At 40.8% G+C, this 20,942-nt stretch overlaps 1 protein-coding gene across 3 annotated transcripts in view; it reads left to right on the forward strand.

The window, feature by feature from the left end:
- Positions 1-20,942, forward strand: part of LOC135089276 (protein PRRC2A-like) — a 79,731-nt gene that overhangs the window by 30,596 nt on the left and 28,193 nt on the right. Inside the window, exons 1-8 of one of the 3 annotated variants that reach the window (XM_063984749.1) lie at positions 10,351-10,501; positions 11,242-11,293; positions 15,967-16,126; positions 16,529-16,663; positions 17,807-17,953; positions 18,680-18,784; positions 19,492-19,674; positions 20,227-20,403. In XM_063984749.1, the coding sequence (XP_063840819.1) occupies positions 10,480-10,501; positions 11,242-11,293; positions 15,967-16,126; positions 16,529-16,663; positions 17,807-17,953; positions 18,680-18,784; positions 19,492-19,674; positions 20,227-20,403 (981 nt within the window). In that variant the 5' untranslated portion in view covers positions 10,351-10,479. Of the gene's footprint in view, positions 1-10,350; positions 10,502-11,241; positions 11,294-15,966; positions 16,127-16,528; positions 16,664-17,806; positions 17,954-18,679; positions 18,785-19,491; positions 19,675-20,226; positions 20,404-20,942 lie in introns of those variants that run through there. The other 2 variants (XM_063984759.1, XM_063984769.1) reach the window with 2 other exon arrangements.

Below are 20,942 nucleotides of genomic sequence, written 5' to 3' on the forward strand. Positions count from 1 at the left end.
TCACATGGAGAGGCAGTCACACGTGCTGCTTTGGTGCCAGTCAGGTCAGCTCAGGATAGGACTGGGTTGAACAGGTTAGGATAGGATATGATTGAATATGATACGTTTTGGTGGCTTGACTCAGCCTAATGTAGTGTATCCCACCCGGAATACACCTTTTAGCTGTCGGCACATCAGAGAGAGAGAGAGAGAGAGAGAGAGAGAGAGAGAGAGAGAGAGAGAGAGAGAGAGAGAGAGAGAGAGAGAGAGAGAGAGAGAGAGAGAGATAACGAATCAAAGACAGCGTAAGCAAGCACGGTAGGTTAATGACTTGTGACCACCGCGACTGCATCTGTGTGTGTGTGTGTGTGTGTGTGCGTGTAGAGAGAGAGAGAGAGAGAGAGAGAGAGAGAGAGAGAGAGAGAGAGAGAGAGAGAGAGAGAGAGAGAGAGAGAGAGACCGTAAGGAGGCTTTAATTAACCGTGGCAGGAAGAAGACCCGTAACTGTCTTAACAGGTGAGGCCTGTGGCACAGATTAGCGGCTTAGCACACAAGTAGCACCCTGTAGCACCCTGTAGCACTCCTGTCACCCGCTTGAGAAGTTAATGAAATGAGTGTACCATTGGAAGTTAATCTATTAGGCGTGTCTGTGAGTGTCGTAACGCAGCGAATACCTGGGAAATGAAATGCGTTGGTGTGTGCCCGTGGGTGGCTGACAGCGGATTGGCCCGTGGCTGGGATATTAAAGGTGTGTGTGTGTGTGTGTGTGTGTGTGTGTGTGTGTGTGTGTGTGTGTGTGTGTGTGTGTGTGTGTGGGAGGAAGGTGCCGTGGATGGGGTTTGGATGGAGAGGTAAAGGCGGGGGAGGAGGTATGCCTGCCCTCACACCTATTTGTTTGAGGTAGTTCGTTGTTTAGGTGTAGTGGTGTTCAGTTGTTTACCTAACAGTACTGTGCACCCTCCGCGTTGCACTCGGGTATACCTGGTGTGAATTTCGAGGTGTGGTGCCTTGTGATCCCGTTGTGTCGACGTAAAGAACCTCCTAGTTAGTCACTCAGTCAGTCTTTCATTCATTCATTCGGTTTTCCTGTGCTGTTGGGCTTCATTACTCTTTTTTTCTGATTTTTTTTTTCGCTTCCTTTCCTTCCTACATTTTAGTTTATTTGTTGATATTTCGTTTCTTCATCGTCCTTGCTTCCCTGCACCACTAACAACGTATACAACATTTCTGAAAGTTCTCGTTTACCTGCTGCTGTTTGTTTATCTCTCAGTGCGTCTACCAAAGCCCATTTTGTCCAGTACTCTTTGATATAGTGTTTGTGATGGGCTTCCAATAGCAACCAGTCTTTATCTTGCCAGAACCACATTTCCATTCAAGTCACTGAATAGCGAGAGTAAAGATAACTAACATTTAGAACTGAGTAAAGAGCAGTCTGGGAGAGGGAGAGAGAGAGAGAGAAAGAGAGATCGGGTAGTGAAGAGGAGGACTTAGAAGAGGAGGAGGAGGAGGAGGAGGAGGCTTTAGCTGAGTGTTATTAAAGGGGAGAAAGGGACAGTTATCTGAAGGGTTGCTTCTATTTGATACGTGGAAGAATTGAGTTACTGAGGCATTACGGACGCTGAGACTCTCCCTTGCCCATTCAGACTCAAGACAGATCGCAGGTTAAGCGTCCTGTAGTGGCTCTTTGGGGGGTTGTGTAGTTTGTGCCGAGAGGGCCATCAGACCACGCCGGGAGGTAAGTGGATAGGATAATGGATCGAGGTGAAAGCCAAGCTGGGTAGTACTGTCTGTGCGTAGTGGAGTGGAATGTGTCTGAGGGTGCTCTGGCTACGTGAGGGATGTGTCTGGCTGCATCGTTACCCTTTAAAATGCCCCAAGAAATGTCATGGCATGGAATGAATGTATCTGACAGCCGTGTGTGGCGATTTGAGGAGCGTGTGACTTCATGAGCTTTTGAAATACGTATAGCAACGGGGAAAAAATGTGACTGACTTCATTATAAGCTTACACCATGCATATGATAACGTTTGTAATTACACCATGCATATGATAACGTTTGTAATGCGACTAACACCGTCATGAACTCATAAAACACTCGTGGCAGATTGAAGAATGTCCCTGGCTCCACCATAAGCTTGCGCAACGTGTATAGGAGCTTGAGATTGTGCCTTTAATCCATCATCAGCCGCTATCAGGATATACAGCAGTAGTTATAGAATGTTCCTGACAGCACCATGGGGTATTAGAAATGTGTAGAGTGAAGTGCGAAGATCGAGGATATAGAAGAGGGAACGTTTTATAAGTTTTTCTTTATTATTTTATTTGTTTATTTATTTTTTATGTGTCAGGTGATTTAACCCTTTTATTCCCTATTTTTATTTATTTATTTATTTATTTTTTTTTTTACACATTGAGATCACTATAGTAAACTGTTCCGATGGACATAAAAGACCGAAGCAAAGTATGAGTTTAATTTTTGCAAAGTTATAGGAGAACGTTTTTCGAAGACAATAATTATAGTACAAGAAAAAAATGAATAAATAAAAAAATCTTAAAAGTTGTACATGAAAATGCAAAGGATTGACAAACAGGGAAAGGGTTAAAGAATAGCAGTAACAAGTTATTATGGCACCATATTACTATTATTTATTTATTTTTTATTTATTTATTTTTTTTGGGGGGAGAGGGGACGGATCATTTGTTAAGAATTCACTACAAAGCATAAGCATCGTAGAATGAGTGGCTGCGTTGTGGTGTGTTAGCCCCCTGCCCGCCTGCCTGCCTGCCTGCCTGCCTGCCTCTCCCCTTCTATACCTCGTGCTTGTTGACTTGCTGCGGTCCCTCTGCCACCTTTTGCAGGGTGTTCGTGTTCACATCTCACCAGAGTGCATACACAGGTTTCCTTCCACACTTCTTATTTAGTCTTCTTTGTTATATTTTTTTCTTCCTTATTTACGTTTTCGTCTCCTTGCCTTATCTTCTCACTCTCTTTCGTTATGTTTGGTTTGCTCATTGCAGGGAGAGATGTATAGTCTATGGGATCCACGCGCCATGTTTCCTCATCTTCTTTATCTTGTTATTGCTGCTGTTGTTTCTTTATTCGTGAAAATACACGTGTTGTTATTATTTCAGTTGCACCTGTTAGTGTTGCCGTTGGACTTAGCACTACTACAGTTTCACCATCACCACCACCACCACCACTACTACTACTACTACTACTACTACTACTACTACTACTACTACTACTACTACTACTACTACTACTACTACTACTACTACTACGTACCACCATCACCACCTCCTCCTCCACCACTGCTCATCTGTATAATAATAACCACCAAAGGCATCGAGTTGCGGAGAAATGTGATCACGTGGGTCAGGGTCACACACACACACACACACACACACACACACACACACACACACACACACACACACACACACACACACACACACACACACATTAATTCACGTCCACATGCTATAGCTTCCCCTGACATGACTTACACATATTGTTATAGTGAGGATGTCAATATGGTTTTTAATTCCTAACTACACTCCTTCACCTTCATTCCTGCTGTCGATACTTCTTTAAGCATTCCTTCATTCTGTCGACATTATTGTTATTTATTTATTTATTTTTATTTTTTTCATTCATATCTCCATTCCTTCACTTTCATTCCTATCTGCGTTTCTTCATTCCCGCGTACCTTCGTTCCTTTCTTTCACTTCGGCGTTCCTTAAAGCTATCTTCATTACTTCATTTTCTCATCCCTCTATTCCCTCACTTTTTTCGTTCTTCTTTCACCATTCCTACCTTCGCTGCTTCACTCTTTCATTCTCATCAGTATTCCTTTATACCTGCCTACATTTCTAGTTTCCTTCACTCGTGTAAGCCCTTTTAATTATAAGATTAAGTTGGATGTTTTAATTAAAATGTATTATCTCCGCCTCTCTCTCTCTCTCTCTCTCTCTCTCTCTCTCTCTCTCTCTCTCTCTCTCTCTCTCTCTCTCTCTCTCTCTCTCTCTCTCTCTCTCTCTCTCCCCCTGCTTTTCACTTTTTTTTAGTTTCCATATTTTCTTCCTTATTTTTCTACTGTTCACTTCCTCATTCCCTCTCTCCCTCCGGCCTGGCTTCAACAACAACACTACCCCCCCCCCAAATCTCCCCCACTATCTGGCTTCCCACCGCCTCACCCTCCCCTCCCTCCTCTCCCTCCCTCCAGCGCAGCAGTGACAAGTGAAAATAACAGGATTAGAGACACGTGTATCATAACAAACAGAACTCGCGAGTAGGAGAAAAAATACAACAACAAAAGGATTATATGATGATGAACGCAACGGATATAGCAAAATACGAAAGAGAGGAAGAATAATATGTGAGGAATAAAAATGGTGAGGATGATGTAGGAATAGAAAAAAAAAATGCTTTAAATTGAATGAACTGAAATCAAGGAAAGGCAGAAAACAAAACAAAAAACAAAAAAAAAGGAAGAAATGAATGAAGGAATGTGTATGATGATAAACAATGCATACAGTAAAATATGAGACAAGAATAATAAAGAAAGTGAGGAAAAAAGTGAAAATTTGGCAAGTTAATGAAAAAAACAAGGGAGTAAGAAATTAAGGGATATGTATGACCATGAAAACAACGAATACAACGAAACACGAGAGAGAAAGAAGAATAATAAAGAGAAAAAAAAAGGTGAACATTTTGACAAACAACTCAATAAAAAATAAATAAAAAAAAAAACGAGATAATACACAAGAAGCAAATATAAAGGGAAATACATGATAGTGAACAACAACAACAAATGCTGCAATGTATGAGAGAAAAGTTTGAATATGAAACGTAGGTGAAGGTGAAAATGTGACAGAATTCACCATTGAAAGAAAAAAAAAGTTAATAAATGGATAAATCATGGTGGCGAACACAATAAAATTTAATGCAGCAAAATAAAGAGAGAAGAAATTAAAAAAAATAATAAAAACGTGTAAAAAGAATATAGACAGTGAACGTAGATGAAAAAAAACGAACAAATATAATTCACAAGAAAAAAAAAAAGATACGTGAGAGTGGACACAAAGAAAGAAAGAAAAAGATAAAAAGTAAAATACGATAGAAAAAATAAGAAAGTGTACGAAGGTTAAAGCAAGGAAATATCACAACTATGGAAAAAAAATAAATGAATAACAGTTTTTTTTTCCCCAATAATATATGTAGGAGGGACATTGGCCAAGGGTAACAAAAATCCAATTTAAAAAGGCCCACTGAGATGCCGGGTCCCCTTAATAGCATCCAGAGCGGTAGTCAAAAATTAAAGAATAAGTGTCTTGAAACCTTCCTTGAAGGAGTTCAAGTCATAGGAAGGTGGAAATGCAGAGGCAGGCAGGGAGTCCAGAGTTATGACACTCGATAATAACTGATAATTAAGATGACGTCAGTAGAAAAAAATATAATATCCTCGAAGCGAGATAAATGTTGAGGAAAGAAGCAACGGAAAATAGATAAAAAAAGACATCATTTGTATAAGAGAGATAAGAAAAATGAGTAACTGTCAGAACTAAAGTGAGAAGAGAAAGAACATAATGACAAAGAGAATAACATCCCCATATGTAGCAGAGGGGAAGTAAAACAAAGAAAATTATCTGTTCTTTTGTTATGAAGGAAAGGAGAAAGTGTCTGTGTACCAAGGAAATTAAACAAAGAAAAAAAAATACGAAGAAAGCGAAAGAAAGAAAAAAATAAGTTCAAATATTCAGAGACAGTAAAACAAAAGACGATGATGATAACTAAGAAAATAAAAATGTCTGTACAAAGAAAGTAAAGCAAAAAAAGAAGGTATTGGTAACAAAAAAAAAAGTCGGTTTACGCATAAAAAAAAAGATAATTATGACAACTAAAATAAATAAGAATTTAGCTTAAACTTGTCACCAAATAAAAAGTGAAGGAATTAAGACGATTAAAAAAAAACACGTAACAAGAAAACTCTACAATAAGCAACAATAATTATAATAATAAAAAAAAAAAAACTGAACGAAGGAAACTTAGACGCAGAAGAAAGTATCACACCATAAATAGAATAGAAAAAAAAATACGAAAGAACCTGCCATCATCACCCCAAACCCCCTAAAAAATAATAACAATAAAAATAAATAAATAAATAAATAAATGAAATGGTACAGGGAAACGAGAAATGGCAATGGCAGACAATGGGAAGGCTTAGGGTAAGGTTAATCCCGGAACTTACATACATACATATACACACGCTGCATACCTGAGGCGGGGGAGGGGCAGGGGAGGAGGAGAGGGGAGGGAGATAAAAAGGCAGTTGGCTTGGCTTCATTTTTTTTTTTTTTTTTTTTTATTTGTGTGTAGGAGGAGGAGGAGAAGGAGGAGGAGGAAGGGGGAAGCAAATATCAGCTTATTTCAGAAATCCTCTTGTGATGTTTACCCCCTTTCTCTCTCTCTCTCTCTCTCTCTCTCTCTCTCTCTCTCTCTCTCTCTCTCTCTCTCTCTCTCTCTCTCTCTCTCTCTCTCTCTCTCTCTTGTCACGTACTGCATTATTTTTTAGCTTCTCTTGATTTTCTTTCTTTTTTTTTGTCTTATATTGAGGCTGGTGAAATAATAATGGTAGGATATTATTATTATTATTATTATTATTATTATTATTAGTAGTAGTAGTAGTAGTAGTAATAGTAGTAGTTCTATATCATCTTCCATATTTTTTTTTAGTTTTCAGTTCTTATTCCTATTTACATCACTGTTCGTTCTTTCTTAGTGGTGGTTGTGCGTGCGTGGTTGTATGTGCGTGAGAGAGAGAGAGAGAGAGAGAGAGAGAGAGAGAGAGAGAGAGAGAGAGAGAGAGAGAGAGAGAGAGAGACTTTAAATTTAGACACAGTTGCTGACTTGAAAGACGTTTGCTCTCTCTCTCTCTCTCTCTCTCTCTCTCTCTCTCTCTCTCTCTCTCTCTCTCTCTCTCTCTCTCTCTCTCTCTCTCTCTCTCTCTCTGCAGACTAAATTGGAAAGCCAAAAGAAAGAAACCATTTAACTGAGGGAGAGAGAGAGAGAGAGAGAGAGAGAGAGAGAGAGAGAGAGAGAGAGAGAGAGAGAGAGAGAGAGAGAGAGGGGGAATTTCTACTCACTGGAATTTTCGTTGTCATTGCCATGTGACTATCACCCACCCATCATCATCATCATCATCATCATCATCATCATCATCATCATCATCATCATCATCAAACACCATCCACCACCACCACCACCACCACCAGGCTTGACTTTTCACATTTTCTTCGTGTTGCTAGGAGAAGGAAGAGGAGGAGGAGGATAAACACAGGTCTCTCCTCCTCCTCCTCCTCCTCCTCCTCCTCCTCCTCCTCCTCCTCCTCCTCTTCATCATCATCATCATCATCATCATCATCTCTTGTCCTTTTCATCCTTCCCTCTCCCCTCTTTCTCTCCCTTTCTCCCCTCGTCCTGAATTTTTCTCTCCCTCCTCTTTCTATACCTTCTCTTCTATCTCTTGATCCTCTTATTCCTCCCCTTCTCCCACCTTTATTCCTCTCCCTTCATTCATCTCCCCCTTCCCCTTTTATTTTCTCATCCTCCTCTTCCTCCTCCTCCTCCTCTTTGTTTGTCGCTCTTATCAAATGTAATAATAATAATAATAATATGCTAAGATAAAAAAAACGAAAAAGAAGAGAGAGAGAGAGAGAGAGAGAGAGAGAGAGAGAGAGAGAGAGAGAGAGAGAGAGAGAGAGAGAGAGAAGCTAGAATTTGCTCACACACAAAGAAAGGAAAAAGAAAAAACTTTGCAAATAATATTAAATTTGAGTACATGTGCGTGCGAATGAGTACTGTACATGGATGCGTGTGCAGTGCGTGGTTGTGCGTGCGTGAGCGAATTGCCACCTCGTTATACAGTTCAAGGAAAAGATATGTGTGCCTTTCTTTTTTGTGCTGCAGACCGGAAGTGAGCTAAGAGAGAGAGAGAGAGAGAGAGAGAGAGAGAGCCATAGTCACTGGGACTCATCACGTATCAAAAATTATATAGGGATAGGTCAACTAGAGCGGGAGGAGGAAGAAGAAGAGGCAGAAGAGGAGGGAGGTTATGGTTGTAGTGGATGACGGGGGTGGTGAGGTAATAAGGTGGTTGGTCACTTACCCTCCTCACCTTGGCCTGTACTTTTTTTTCTTTTTTACTCAGACGGTCACGAATGGAGGGAGGGAGGAAGGAGAGGAGGGGGGTGTATGGAGGGAGGGAGGGGAAAGAGGAGCTGGAGGGTTTGTGGCTGTGCGTGAAGAGGAAGTTGAGGAGGAGGAGGAGGAGGAGGAGGAAGAAAATGACGACAGTATGGATAGAGAAGAAGGAGAGACTGAAAGATGAGGAAAGAGAGAAAAAAATGAAGAGAAGGAAACCGTTAGAGGATAAAGAGAGGGAAGAGAGGACATTGATGATTATGATTATTATGATGATGATGATGATACAGTGTGTGTGTGTGTGTGTACGCGAAAGGATGGTGACCACACACACACACAGACACACACACCTATCATCATTCAGCATTGAAAAAAAAAAAAGTTACCCTCTCACTCTCTTCAAAAATAAAAATGAAAATAAGATAAGGCTTGAGAAAAAAAATCAACAAAGGGGAGTGGGGGAGGACAAAGAGGAGGCAACACGAGAGAGAGAGAGAGAGAGAGAGAGAGAGAGAGAGAGAGAGAGAGAGAGAGAGAGAGAGAGAGAGAGAGAGAGAGAGAGAGAGAGAGGAACATGACTTTTGTGACTAGGTGGGTATGAGGATACGCAAGTGTTATATATAGTATGAGGAAGAGAGAGAGAAAAAAAGGGTTTATTGATGGGAATATTGTGAAGATGGATTGAGTCTGATGAGGAGAAAAATGATTGCTTAAATGACTGATAGATAATGTTTTTGGAGCTCACTTCATCCATCCATCCATCCATCCATCCATCCATCAATCAATCCATTCATCCATCTGTCTGTCTGTTTCTCTATCCATCAATTTTCTCCTATCCCCTCACTTTCACCCCCTCCTATCCCATTGTAAGGAAGGGGAGGAGGTGAAGAAGTGCAAGTATGGTAGGGAGGCAGGGGAAATAAAATAGCAGATGGGAGGGGAATAAGGGGAGAGGAAAGGTTATTAAAAAGGTTGATAGGGGTGAAGAGAGGGGAGATTTGGATTTATTGAGGATTATTGGAGAGAGAGAGAGAGAGAGAGAGAGAGAGAGAGAGAGAGAGAGAGAGAGAGAGAGAGAGAGAGAGAGAGAGAGCAAACAAAGGCAGCTATATACCCATTTTAAGAGGCCTTTTATACCTCCCTTTTACTTACACTTCTCCCTTTCTCTTTCTTCCCCCCTTTTTTCCTCCCCCCATTCTTTCTCCTTACCCCCTCTCTCTCTCTCTCTCTCTCTCCTTTTCTATATATTTTGTGTGGCCCATTCTTCTTCCTCTGACATGCTACTACATCCATCCATCCATCCACCCACCCACCCATTCACCCACCCATTCATCCATTACCAAAATAGTCACACACACACACACACACACACACACACACACACACACACACACACACACACACACACACACACACACACACACACACACACACACACACACACACACAAGTCATTCATGCTTTTATCTCCTTATCTAGATGTATATAGAATCTTATTAGTAGTTACTTCTTTTTTCTCTCTCTCTCTCTCTTTTTTTTTCTTCTATCACCTTCATCCTCTTTCATCTTACCAGCTTTCCCTTATTCCTCCTCCTCCTCCTCCAGCAGCACTCATGGGAGACAAGTTTCCCTGAAGTGTGTGAGTATTCCCTCCTCTCCCTTTCCCTCCCACCCCTGCTCTCAACCCCAAACCTAAGGACCCCCCCACCCCCAATTCCTTCCCTCCTGTCATTTATGCCTTGTCATCCCCCTACGCCCTCCACCATCCCATCAGTGCCCCCTCCACTCCCTTCCACTCCACATGACTGCCTCACTTCACCACTTCACTCCGCCTCTTCTTTCCACAGTCTAGTTCCACACCTCAAGTTGCCTCACATCCCCCTCCTTGTATCCTCCCCCAACCCAACCCACCTCTCTCTCTCTCTCTCTCTCTCTCTCTCTCTCTCTCTCTCTCTCTCTCTCTCTCTCTCTCTCTCTCTCTCTCTCTCTCTCTCTCTCTCTCTCTCTCTCTCTCTCTCTCTCTCTCTCTCTCTCTCATTATTAGTTAGTCTTCTATCTCCTTACATCCTCTTGTCAGTAACCTAATTTTCTCTCTCTCTCTCTCTCTCTCTCTCTCTCTCTCTCTCTCTCTCTCTCTCTCTCTCTCTCTCTCTCTCTCTCTCTCTCTCTCTCTCTCTCTCTCTGATGTAGAGAACATTGTTTAATCTGCTCTTCCCATGAAAATGAAGATGTAACCAGAGAGAATAAAGTTTAAATGAGAAATATGCCATTACCAGTGAAAAAAAAAGGCTTACAGAATGGAAATTTGCTCAAAAAAAGGTAAATAAATGAATAAGGCTTTCCATCCTACACCAGTGACATCCCCCACCTTATAAAACTTTCCGATGCCAGCCCTGCCAACCATCTCTCTCTCTCTCTCTCTCTCTCTCTCTCTCTCTCTCTCTCTCTCTCTCTCTCTCTCTCTCTCTCTCTCTCTCTCTCTCTCTCTCTCTCTTGTTCTTTATTTTATTTATTTTATTTTATTTTATTTTATTTTATTTTATTTTATTTTTTGACTGCCAGCAACTGCTGAGCCAACAAACATTTTCTCTCCCTCCCCTGCCCCTTCCCTGACCTGATATAATTTATTGTGTGCAAGGAAATTTTTCACTTGTGTTATTTTACACAGATGTATATTAGTAAAATTATATATAACCCAGAATTATCACAAATTATCTTTATATCATACCTTAATTTTGTACTACAGTACCTGGAATTTTCTGTGTATATTTTTGTCATGTTTCATACATCCAAAAAATGTTGAGGGTTTAATATTTTAAAATCATCTGTGGAGGCAAAAGGCCACATTTACATAATTATGATGATCTTTGATGAGGATAATGACTACGATGATGACAGTGATTGGTAGTTAGGTATATAGTGTGTGTGTGTGTGAGAGAGAGAGAGAGAGAGAGAGTGATTCCCATGTCACCAGTTGCCAGTGTATGTATCATGTATCAATGACATTATTGCATTTACCTGTGAGTGTTGATGAACTAACTGTGTTCCTTTCTTCACAGGACCGACCGGTGATGCTCCCCCCAGACGGCCCACCATCATGGGACACTATGGGTAAGGCTGGCCGCTGGGCAGGGCACATGCCAGGCTAGCTCAGGTCAACTCAGGTCAAACTCCCCAAAATCACCCACCACCACTACCACCACTGCCACCATAATCTTCATTACCACTTCCACCACCTATCAAGACCTTACCTAACTACCTAATACCTCCTCATGTGTGTTTGCCTTGCCGAGGAAGTCCGCAGGGAGGCAGATGTCAAGGGTTGACAGGCTTAGGAGACAGGTCCAGATTCATAAGGGGTGGGTCTTTGTGATGGCAGGGATTATGGGAGCATTTGTAAAGCAGGTGGTGCTTGCTGCAAGGTTTTTTTTTATTCAGGTGTTTGATGAGGTGGCCTGAAGGGATTCTTGCCCTTAGTAGCTTTATATGTTGCTTGTCTCTTACTGTCTGGCCCAGTCGAGGGGGAAACGGAAGTGAATAAGTAAAGAATGTGCTTAATTGCCCCTCATAGGCATAAAATAATGATGACTATTTATTTAATTAATTAGTTAGTTAGTTTGTTAGTTTTGTTATTCATGATCACTAAGCCATAGAAGGGCTGGAGACTTTTGAGAATCTTTTGACACTTAAAGGAAAAAAAAAGGATTATGCAATAGGAAGACACCAGAAAGAGAGAGAGAGAGAGAGAGAGAGAGAGAGAGAGAGAGAGAGAGAGAGAGAGAGAGAGAGAGAGAGAGAGAGAGAGAGAGAGAGAGACCATGACATGAATAGATTAGTGTGTATACACCCATGAATATTGCAGCTCTTAATCACCTGTGGGAGTAATATTTCACCTCTGAATGTAGTATGTCTCCTTAACAAGTGTCTCACCTGGCTACACACACACACACACACACACACACACACACACACACACACACACACACACACACACACACACACACACACACACACACACACACACACACACACACACACACACATCATCACTTATGCTGGCATATTTCATTTTCATCTTGAAGTGAAGGATATGTTTGTGTCTATTTATTTATTGACTTATGTACTCATTTATTTTATTTATTTATTTTTTTGTTTTGTTTTTACACCTTTTACTCTATATGTATATTATTGTCTTTGCCTTATTTATTTATTTATTTATTTATTTATTTATTTATTTATTTATTTATTTATTTATTTATTTATTTATTAATTATCATGCTCAATAGCACCATTTAAACTTGTATATTTTGACATACATTTATTATGTTACATGACTATTATTATTATTATTATTATTATTATTATTATTATTATTATTATTATTATTATTATTATTATTATTATTATTATGTACTTTCCCAGTCCCTTTTGAATTGAGTTATGCTTGGTATTGCCGTGTTCCTGGTAATAAGGGAACTCAGACAGTGCATCAGCAGGCAGTCAGTCAGTCAGTCAAGTCAGGGTGAGGTAGTGGGGTGGGTGGGGCATCTAAGGAGGAGGCATTAGGCACCACCTCAGCTCCCTCCCTCCCTCCTTCCCTCCCCTCACTCACTTATCCCTACCTTAGCTCCCTCCCTCAGAGCCCTAATCCTCCCTCCCTCCCTCCCTTTCAGAGACATCACAACACACTTATTGCATACCCTCCACTTCTTTCTCTGTGCCCCTAAAACACCCATTCCCTTGCCTGGCCTATACCCATCCTGGCCTCATCCCCATCCCTCTCTCACCATTACATTTACCCAAGTCCAGCACCCCATGTAACACCTCCCCAACCTGCATTTTTCACCCCCACAACAACCCCACCCCCCAGCTCCCTCACACCCCGATCAACCCTCCCAAATCTGTATAACATGTGTTTGGTGCATAGACGTAATGGACGCGCTAACTTAACCCCCCTCCCTCCCGCAGGCCCTACTCGCGCGCAGGGGCGGAAAATCTTATGGTATGTGGCAAACGGAGTAAATTTGTGACCATTGTCATATATTTTTATACCTCTATATTTATATATAATTATTAATATTATACATTAACTATGTGACATGAGCTGTTCTCTCTCTCTCTCTCTCTCTCTCTCTCTCTCTCTCTCTCTCTCTCTCTCTCCTCTCTCTCTCTCTCTTCTCTCTCTCTCTCTCTCTCATCTCTCTCTCTCTCTCTCTCTCTCTCTCTCCTTTTTCATCTCAGCTGAGAAAAAGTTTTGGGGATTCAGCTGTGCCGCTGCCAAACTGTCTCTTTTTAACGTTACACATGATAACTGTAGTAGATTGGGCTCCATCTCCCTCATCCTGATCTCGCCATTTCCTCTTGCTCCTCCCTTTCCCTTCACTACTTCCCATTCTCCTTTTCTTACCTTCCGTCACCCCTACCTCCTCTTTTTTTTTTTTTTTTTTTTTCAGATCACAAATATGGGTTTTTTTCCCTCCCCTCTCCATGTCTCCTCCCCTCATCATGTAACACTGGTACCAGGTTGCCAGTGATGCCATTCTGCCACCCTTAGTCACTCATCCTTTCTTTGGACACAACAGGACATGGTAACAATGCATGACACACACACACACACACACACACACACACACACACACACACACACACACACACACACACACACACACACACACACACACACACACACACACACACACACACACACACACACACACACACACACAGAGTTCATTTCCTGCACACATATCCACTACCCCATCTGGAGGCCTTTGTTTTTTTCTCATTTCTTCAGAGAACCTTGTTAGGCTCACTTGCATCCCCCCTTCCCCACATTTCCCTCTCTGTTCTCCTCCCTTCCCCTCCCTCTGCTCCCTTCCTCCATGGCTTCATTTCCCCTTCTTTCTCCTGCCTTTTTTCCTCCCCACCTTGACACTGCTGGTAAGGATTGTGCTTCTCTCTCTTCTATCCATTTATTCCATTTTCTTCTTTTATTCATTTATTTTCTTCATATTCCTTTTTTTTTTTCATCTCCACCCTCTTTTTTTCTTTACTCTTTTTTTTTTTTTTTACTTTCTCACTTTTCTGTCATATTTCTCTCCTCTCCTCTCCTTCACTTGATCTTTTCTCCTCCCTGCATCCCTTAACCATTAATTTTTTCCTTCTTTCCTCCCTTCCTATCCACCTCCTTCCTTCACCATGCCTTTATCCTGACTTATTCCCTGCCCAGACCACCTCGATTGAGTCATGCTTCCTTTCATTCTTTCTTCCCTTCATTCTTCCTCCCTTCTTTCCTTCCTTGATTATGAAAACCAGTATTGTGCTTTATTGATTGATTGATTTGTTTAGTGTTCATGGTTTCTTCCTTCACTATGCAGTGTATGTAGTTTGTGGTAATATATATATATATTTTTTTTTTAAGTGTTTGTTGACTTGATTGGAAGGAAGCAAATAGCAACAGTGTAGTACAGTAGAAGTGTGCTTTAATATAATTGTTCTGTGGTAAAAAAAAAAAAAGAGAGAAAAGGTGTTATTACATTGGTGTTGTTGACTAATAACTATCAAATCCTTATATATCTCCCCCCCTCCCCTCCCCATCCCTACCATGCCTTACCTTACCTTACCATATCCATCCTGTGTTGCCATGCCTGTACCCCACACTCCTACCCTTCCATCTACCCACAACCAACCCTCTCCCATTTACCCACCCACTCACTCTCACTCACTCTTTAATGATAACATAGTGGTATTGAGTAACAAGAATAGTGAGAAACATAACAGACATGAATAGTCCAATACTACTCATAATAGTGTTGTTTACTGATGTGGTGCTTCATATAATGTGTATTTGTGTGTGTGTGTGTTTGGGTGCAGGAAAATGTTCTTTGTGTGGGTGTTTCTTGTCATCACTAGGACAGTCAAGGGAGGAATGAGAAAGCATTGATAAAGGATGAGATGTGTGGTGGTCATGTCAGAGCATTTTTTTAAGGTACTCACTCACTCCCCCACTCATCTCAGATGAACCTTTGATGTGAATGGTTTCCTTTTTGAACTTTACTGAATACATGAATAATTCTGGCACTTAAGTACCATCAATGCAGCTTATGCAGTCAGTGGAATTATAAAGGAGAATTTATTTATTTTTTTTTTGGCCAAATGTCACCATTAGTGGATTAGGAATAGGAATTAAAGGGAAGTCAAGGAAGGCAGCTGCTGTTAGTAGTGTCATTGTAAACATGTTTCATCATGCATGTGAAAGTAGAATTAGCAAGTGATGAGGAGAGGAACAGATGCAGGTATTATTTTGATGGTATGCAGATCACTTGGGAACTAAGTAAGAAAAATAGAGCTGAAGTAGTTAAAGAAAGATATGACTTCTTAAGCAAACCAAGAGAATCCTCTCTTCCTGCATAGAAAAATAAATATATTTAAAGAATCTTTACTATAACTACTTGCCTTTTGAACTTTGTTCTGTCATTTTTTATAAACAATTATTTATGATAGTATAACAAGCCATCAAAAGCATACATTGATGATGGCAGATGATGTGGTAATAGAAGTAGTAGTTATAAAGGAGCTGGAGTAGAAGTTGTAGTAGTTATGGTGAAAGAGCAGCAGCAGCAGCAGCAGCAGGAGCAGGAGCAGGAGGTGCAAACAATGCCGTAGAAACATCAAAAGCACAAGGTGACAGAGATGAGAGTGTGTGTGCGTACCAGCCATTATGTCCCAAACAATGATGACTAACTTTCTTTCTCTCTTTTCTTCTCTGCTGCTCTAACCTGAAGGCCTTACGCTTCACCACGCTCGGATATGATGCCGCTCGTGCCCAACTCCCTGGCAGTCAGCACCACCATGGACTCCAGCAAACGGATCAGGTTGACAACCAAGCCTGATGCCCGTGGCCCACTTGTCATTGACACCTCTGACAACAACCACAGTAACAAGGTTAGTTGCATGTGTTTAGTGAGTTCATATTTCATCACAAAACTGTTAAGATTCTAATGCTCTGTCTTAAAAATACTTTGTGTTCTTACATTTTTACTCTTTACTTGTAATCTATGCATTGTCATTCATGCTTTCACTAGTGCAGTTTACAATAGAGAGACTTTATGGAAATTGTCTTTTGTGTTAAGAATTGAGAGCATGTACCTGAATAATTTTTGAGGGTATGATGATTTTCAGTGAATGGTCAGGGTGTATAGTCTGTGTATTAATAATAAATGAAGACTTATGTCAAGAGAAGCATGTGACAAGGACTATTGGATTATCTATATGTATCTGTATAGGTTTTGAAAGGGGGGGGGACCACACACCATCTAGCATTGCCTAACTGATACGTTTTCGCAGGAGTCCACCTACACCCCGCAGGTGGAGGCCATCTCCCCCACCATGCCCAATGACCCCCGGGATGAGTCGCCTCTCCGCTCCACCAAAGACGATCTCCTCAAGCACATAGAACAAGTGGACAGGGAGATTGCGAAGGTGAGCATAGCATAGCATAGCATAGCATAGCATAGCATAGCATAGTGTAGTGTAGTATGATGAAGGTCAGTTTTAGATGAAATAGTAAAGTTGAATTTAGAACAATATATAACAGTATAACACAACATGGCATTGTATAACAGCATATTGGGTAGCAAAGGAGAATTGAGGTGAGTTGTGTTGAAATGCAGCATATCATTGCTCATTGTGGCATAGCATGGTGTAACATGACATAACATAACATAGTATAGCATAGCATAGCATAGCACAGCATAGTGTAGCTTAGCATAGTACAGTACAGTAGATTTGAGGAGACATGAATTTTTGAGCTATTACTGTTACATTGCACAGTTGAGTGGAGTGTGATAGTAAGATGGCAACTTTATTCCATTCTCTCTCTCTCTCTCTCTCTCTCTCTCTCTCTCTCTCTCTCTCTCTCTCTCTCTCTCTCTCTCTCTCTCTCTCTCTCTCTCTCTCTCTCTCTCTCTCTCTCTCTCTCTCTCTCTCTCTCTCTCTCTCATTCAGTTTCTTTGAGTCCCTTTTTGGCAAGTCATCTTAACCATGGCAGATTATGAATGTCAGTCTCATTATCACATCTCACTCTCCTACCCTTGCCCTGCTGCATCATGCTTCACCACACTGATCATTGCTCCATATTTTTTGTCAGCTTCTCTCTCAAGTTAGAATATCAATTTATATATGAATAATAATAAGTATTTTATTTGGTTCATATCTGTGATACTAAACCATCTTGTGGAATATGATAGACTGGTTAGAATTGTGTTTTTGCCTTCTCATGCATTTAATCTTTGCTTTTTTGTCATCCTTTCTTGTCTTGCATATTTTCCCTCATGTATACATGAATTCCTCTCAATTTTCCATATTCTGCCTCCAGTCCTCATAAATATTTGAAAATTTTTCATACTTTCTTTTTAATTTAGATGCTCACACCATTTAGGAATGCTCTGTTTTATGAACTGTTTTAGTCTATCATTTGTATTACCTTTGACTGAAGACTATGGTATACTCAGGTTATTCAACCATCTCCCTTGGTAGTATTGCATCTTCTCTCTCTACTTGAGACTAACTTTTGTGCATAACAGTAAATGAACATTGAATAATAACAATTTTTCTTTGTGCTAGGCTGAGTCAAGCATTGCAAAGCTACGCAAGAAGGAGGGAGAGCTGGAGGTGGCGGCACAGAAGGGAGATGGGGCCAAGGCGGAGGAGGATGACACTAAGGAGCCAAGACACCACAGCATTGCACAGATCATCTATGCTGAGAACAGGGTAAGACTGAGAGAGACAGTGTGTGTGTGCGTGTGTGTGTGTGCGTGCGTGCATGCGTGCGCGCGCTTTTCTGTGATTTCATGTTCCCTAACTCTGAAGATGACTGTCAAGACTGTAGCTCCAGAAACATTAGCATAGCAAAAATCCTTATGTCATCTTTTCCTTTGTGTAGTCAGACATCATCTGCTGTTGCTGTCACTGCTGTTTATATCAAGAGAGAGAAAGAGAGAGAATCACTTTCTCTTGTTTTGTCATCAGCCAGCTTCACCAGGCTTTGTAAGATCATAACAGGAAAAAAACCTTTCATGCTCTTACATTACATGTTTTAGGCTGGGAATTCCATCTTGCCCATTTCCTTCCAAAACAGTGTCACAGAATCCTTGATGACAATAAAGTGAATGGGATTATTATCTTGAGAGGTGGTGTAATTGTATGCAGGATGGCAAAAAGTGCATGTGTATGAAATGGGAAATATGCAGTAGCCATATGAAGGTGTAAGGCATGTGTATGTTTGTGTGTATGGCTCATTTATCAGGATAAGTACTCCCAACCAACTTTTCAAGTTTGTATTCCCCCACCATCTTGTTCAGCTAAGTAGGTGATGATGATGAAAGAGAGAGAGAGAGAGAGAGAGAGAGAGAGAGAGAGAGAGAGAGAGAGAGAGAGAGAGATAAATCTTTTAGTGTCTTGAAAAATCCTTTTACTTAATATTTTTATCCATTGCAGAAAAAGGCCGAAGAATCCCACAATGTCTTGGACAAGTTAATGCCGCCCACTGATGTGCCCAGCGTCCTGGTGAGTGGCAGCGGCTCACTCCCCACTTGGTGTTTGGTAGGCTTGAAGCATTTACATTGTAGGGGGTGAAGGGTGGGGGGACTTCACCTGCTGACATTGGCAGGTAGTGTAGTGGGTGGAGCCTTGGTGTGGAGGGAGGACAGAGGGGAAATAGAAGTGAAAGAAGTTATGGTGAAGTGAAGTGAAAGAGATTATGAATTGGAATGAGAAGAAAAAAAGTTTGTGTATGGTGAGCAAAAAAATAGCACATAAAGAAATCAGAGTGGAATTATTGTTGGGGGAATCTGCTCCAAGGAATCAGGATTGTGAAATACACTTGACAGAAAAGTTTAAAATAATTGGATTCATATATGACTGATAAATGCTTTGATTGACATTATATGCTGCAATTGTCTGGCATTTAGCATATTATCATTAATTCAAGAGTGAAAAGCTAGTCTTGGTTGTGCATGATGATGCAGTTACTGCAGAAGAGTAATAATGAAAATAGTCATTAACATTATAATTACAATGCAGTTATTAGTTACTTGCAATAATCACAATTATTATCATAAAAAGGCTGTATCCATGTCTTCATAGGTCAGTACATTTATGTGATACTTTGTTGTCAGGTCCTTGAGTTCTTAGCTCACTCTTTGGGAGTTTTTATTTTGATCTAACATTTTGCTTCAGTACATTCTTAATCCATTCATTCTCATTAATTTTCTCCATGTGCCAAAACAGTTTCTTTTCGTCTGCCACAGCCGCTGTACCACCAGCCCACCGACACAGAGGTCTACATGGCCAACAAGAGGCAGTACGCGGGCTTCAAGCGGCGGCTCATGGAGTACTTCAAGAAGCGCCATGCCAGCAAGAATGAGCGCGAGTCACACCTCACCCAGACGTATTCCAAGCTCATGACGGAGTGGCTCAAGAGAGTGGAGAAGGTGTGTGTGTGTGTGTGTGTGTGTGTAGTTGGATGGGAATGATGGATGGTGGTGTTTGTATGTACAGTTAGTGGGTGGTTGTGTAGGCAGAGCAAAAGAGGGAATAAAGCTTGGCCATCACTGTCCTGGAATTGATGACATTCAGTATTTTAGTAATTTATGTTCATTCTGTAAGCTACAGAATGAATATAAATGACATTCTGTTTGGCCATATATTGATAAAGAGTATGGAATTTATACTTTTATGTTATTGTCAATGTGCTGCAAGATGCGAGTTGATGGTAAACAAACCTGTGATTGTTTTTTTGCGTTAGGAAGATGACAGTGTTTTTCTTGGAAAGAGTGATGCTTTTATGAAGTGAAAGAAGTGAGAGATGATAAGGGCAGGCATCAAAGGAAGTGTTGTTTGTGGTGTAGGTGAGGTGGGGAATTGGGAAGCAGGGAGCTACCATAGCTACAATGATAGGATGGAATGAAAGGAGAGAAATTAAGTTCCACATTGTAGTCAGAATGTGAGGAAGTCAGTGTTTTAAACATCCTTCATGTCTGCAGGTTGAGAACTCCAAGAAGCACAAGGAGAAGGTGGCAAAAAACCGTGAGCTGTTTGAGAAGGTGTTCCCCGAGTTGAGGAAGCAACGTGAAGAGAAGGAAAGGTTCTCTCGGGTGGGAGCGAGGGTCAAGAGTGATGCTGAGATGGAGGAGATCATGGATGGCCTTCAGGAACAGGAGGTGAGAGGAGTGAGGATATGAAGAAGTACATAGTGAAAGATGTATTGTCTTGTATAGTGTAGTATAGACTTAAGATAATATAAATTAGGGAAGTCAAAACTTTTATTTTTTTTTTTGAATTGTGCTTCTCTATGGATTTAGGACAGACTGGACTGCTTTAGAAATGCCTTTATTTTTGGTCAAGATAAATAGCATGTCTTGTACATAACCTACTTACCCACTACCATGGAACATTTGTTTGCTGCATCATTGAAGTTGTGATTCTCTTTCTCCCCCATAAATGTTACCTTGGTATTTTTTTTTTTTTTTTTTTTTTTGCATCCTCAGAAGGGTGGATAGACACTTCCTGGCAGTTGATAGTGGTAACTATTTCACTCTAAATGTAATGCAGAATTCTTCTGAAACAGTGAGAAGTTGACTTGAGACAATGATTGTTGTGGGGACTTGCTTTTGCTGTGGGAAGTATGTGTATTGGAAATTTCCATGCTAATGTACAGTGGCATGCAAAGAATATAGGTAAGTCTGCCACAGGAAGGGTA

The sequence above is a fragment of the Scylla paramamosain genome, chromosome 3, assembly GCF_035594125.1.
Source record: "Scylla paramamosain isolate STU-SP2022 chromosome 3, ASM3559412v1, whole genome shotgun sequence".
In the NCBI taxonomy this organism is placed as follows: Eukaryota; Metazoa; Arthropoda; class Malacostraca; order Decapoda; family Portunidae; genus Scylla; species Scylla paramamosain.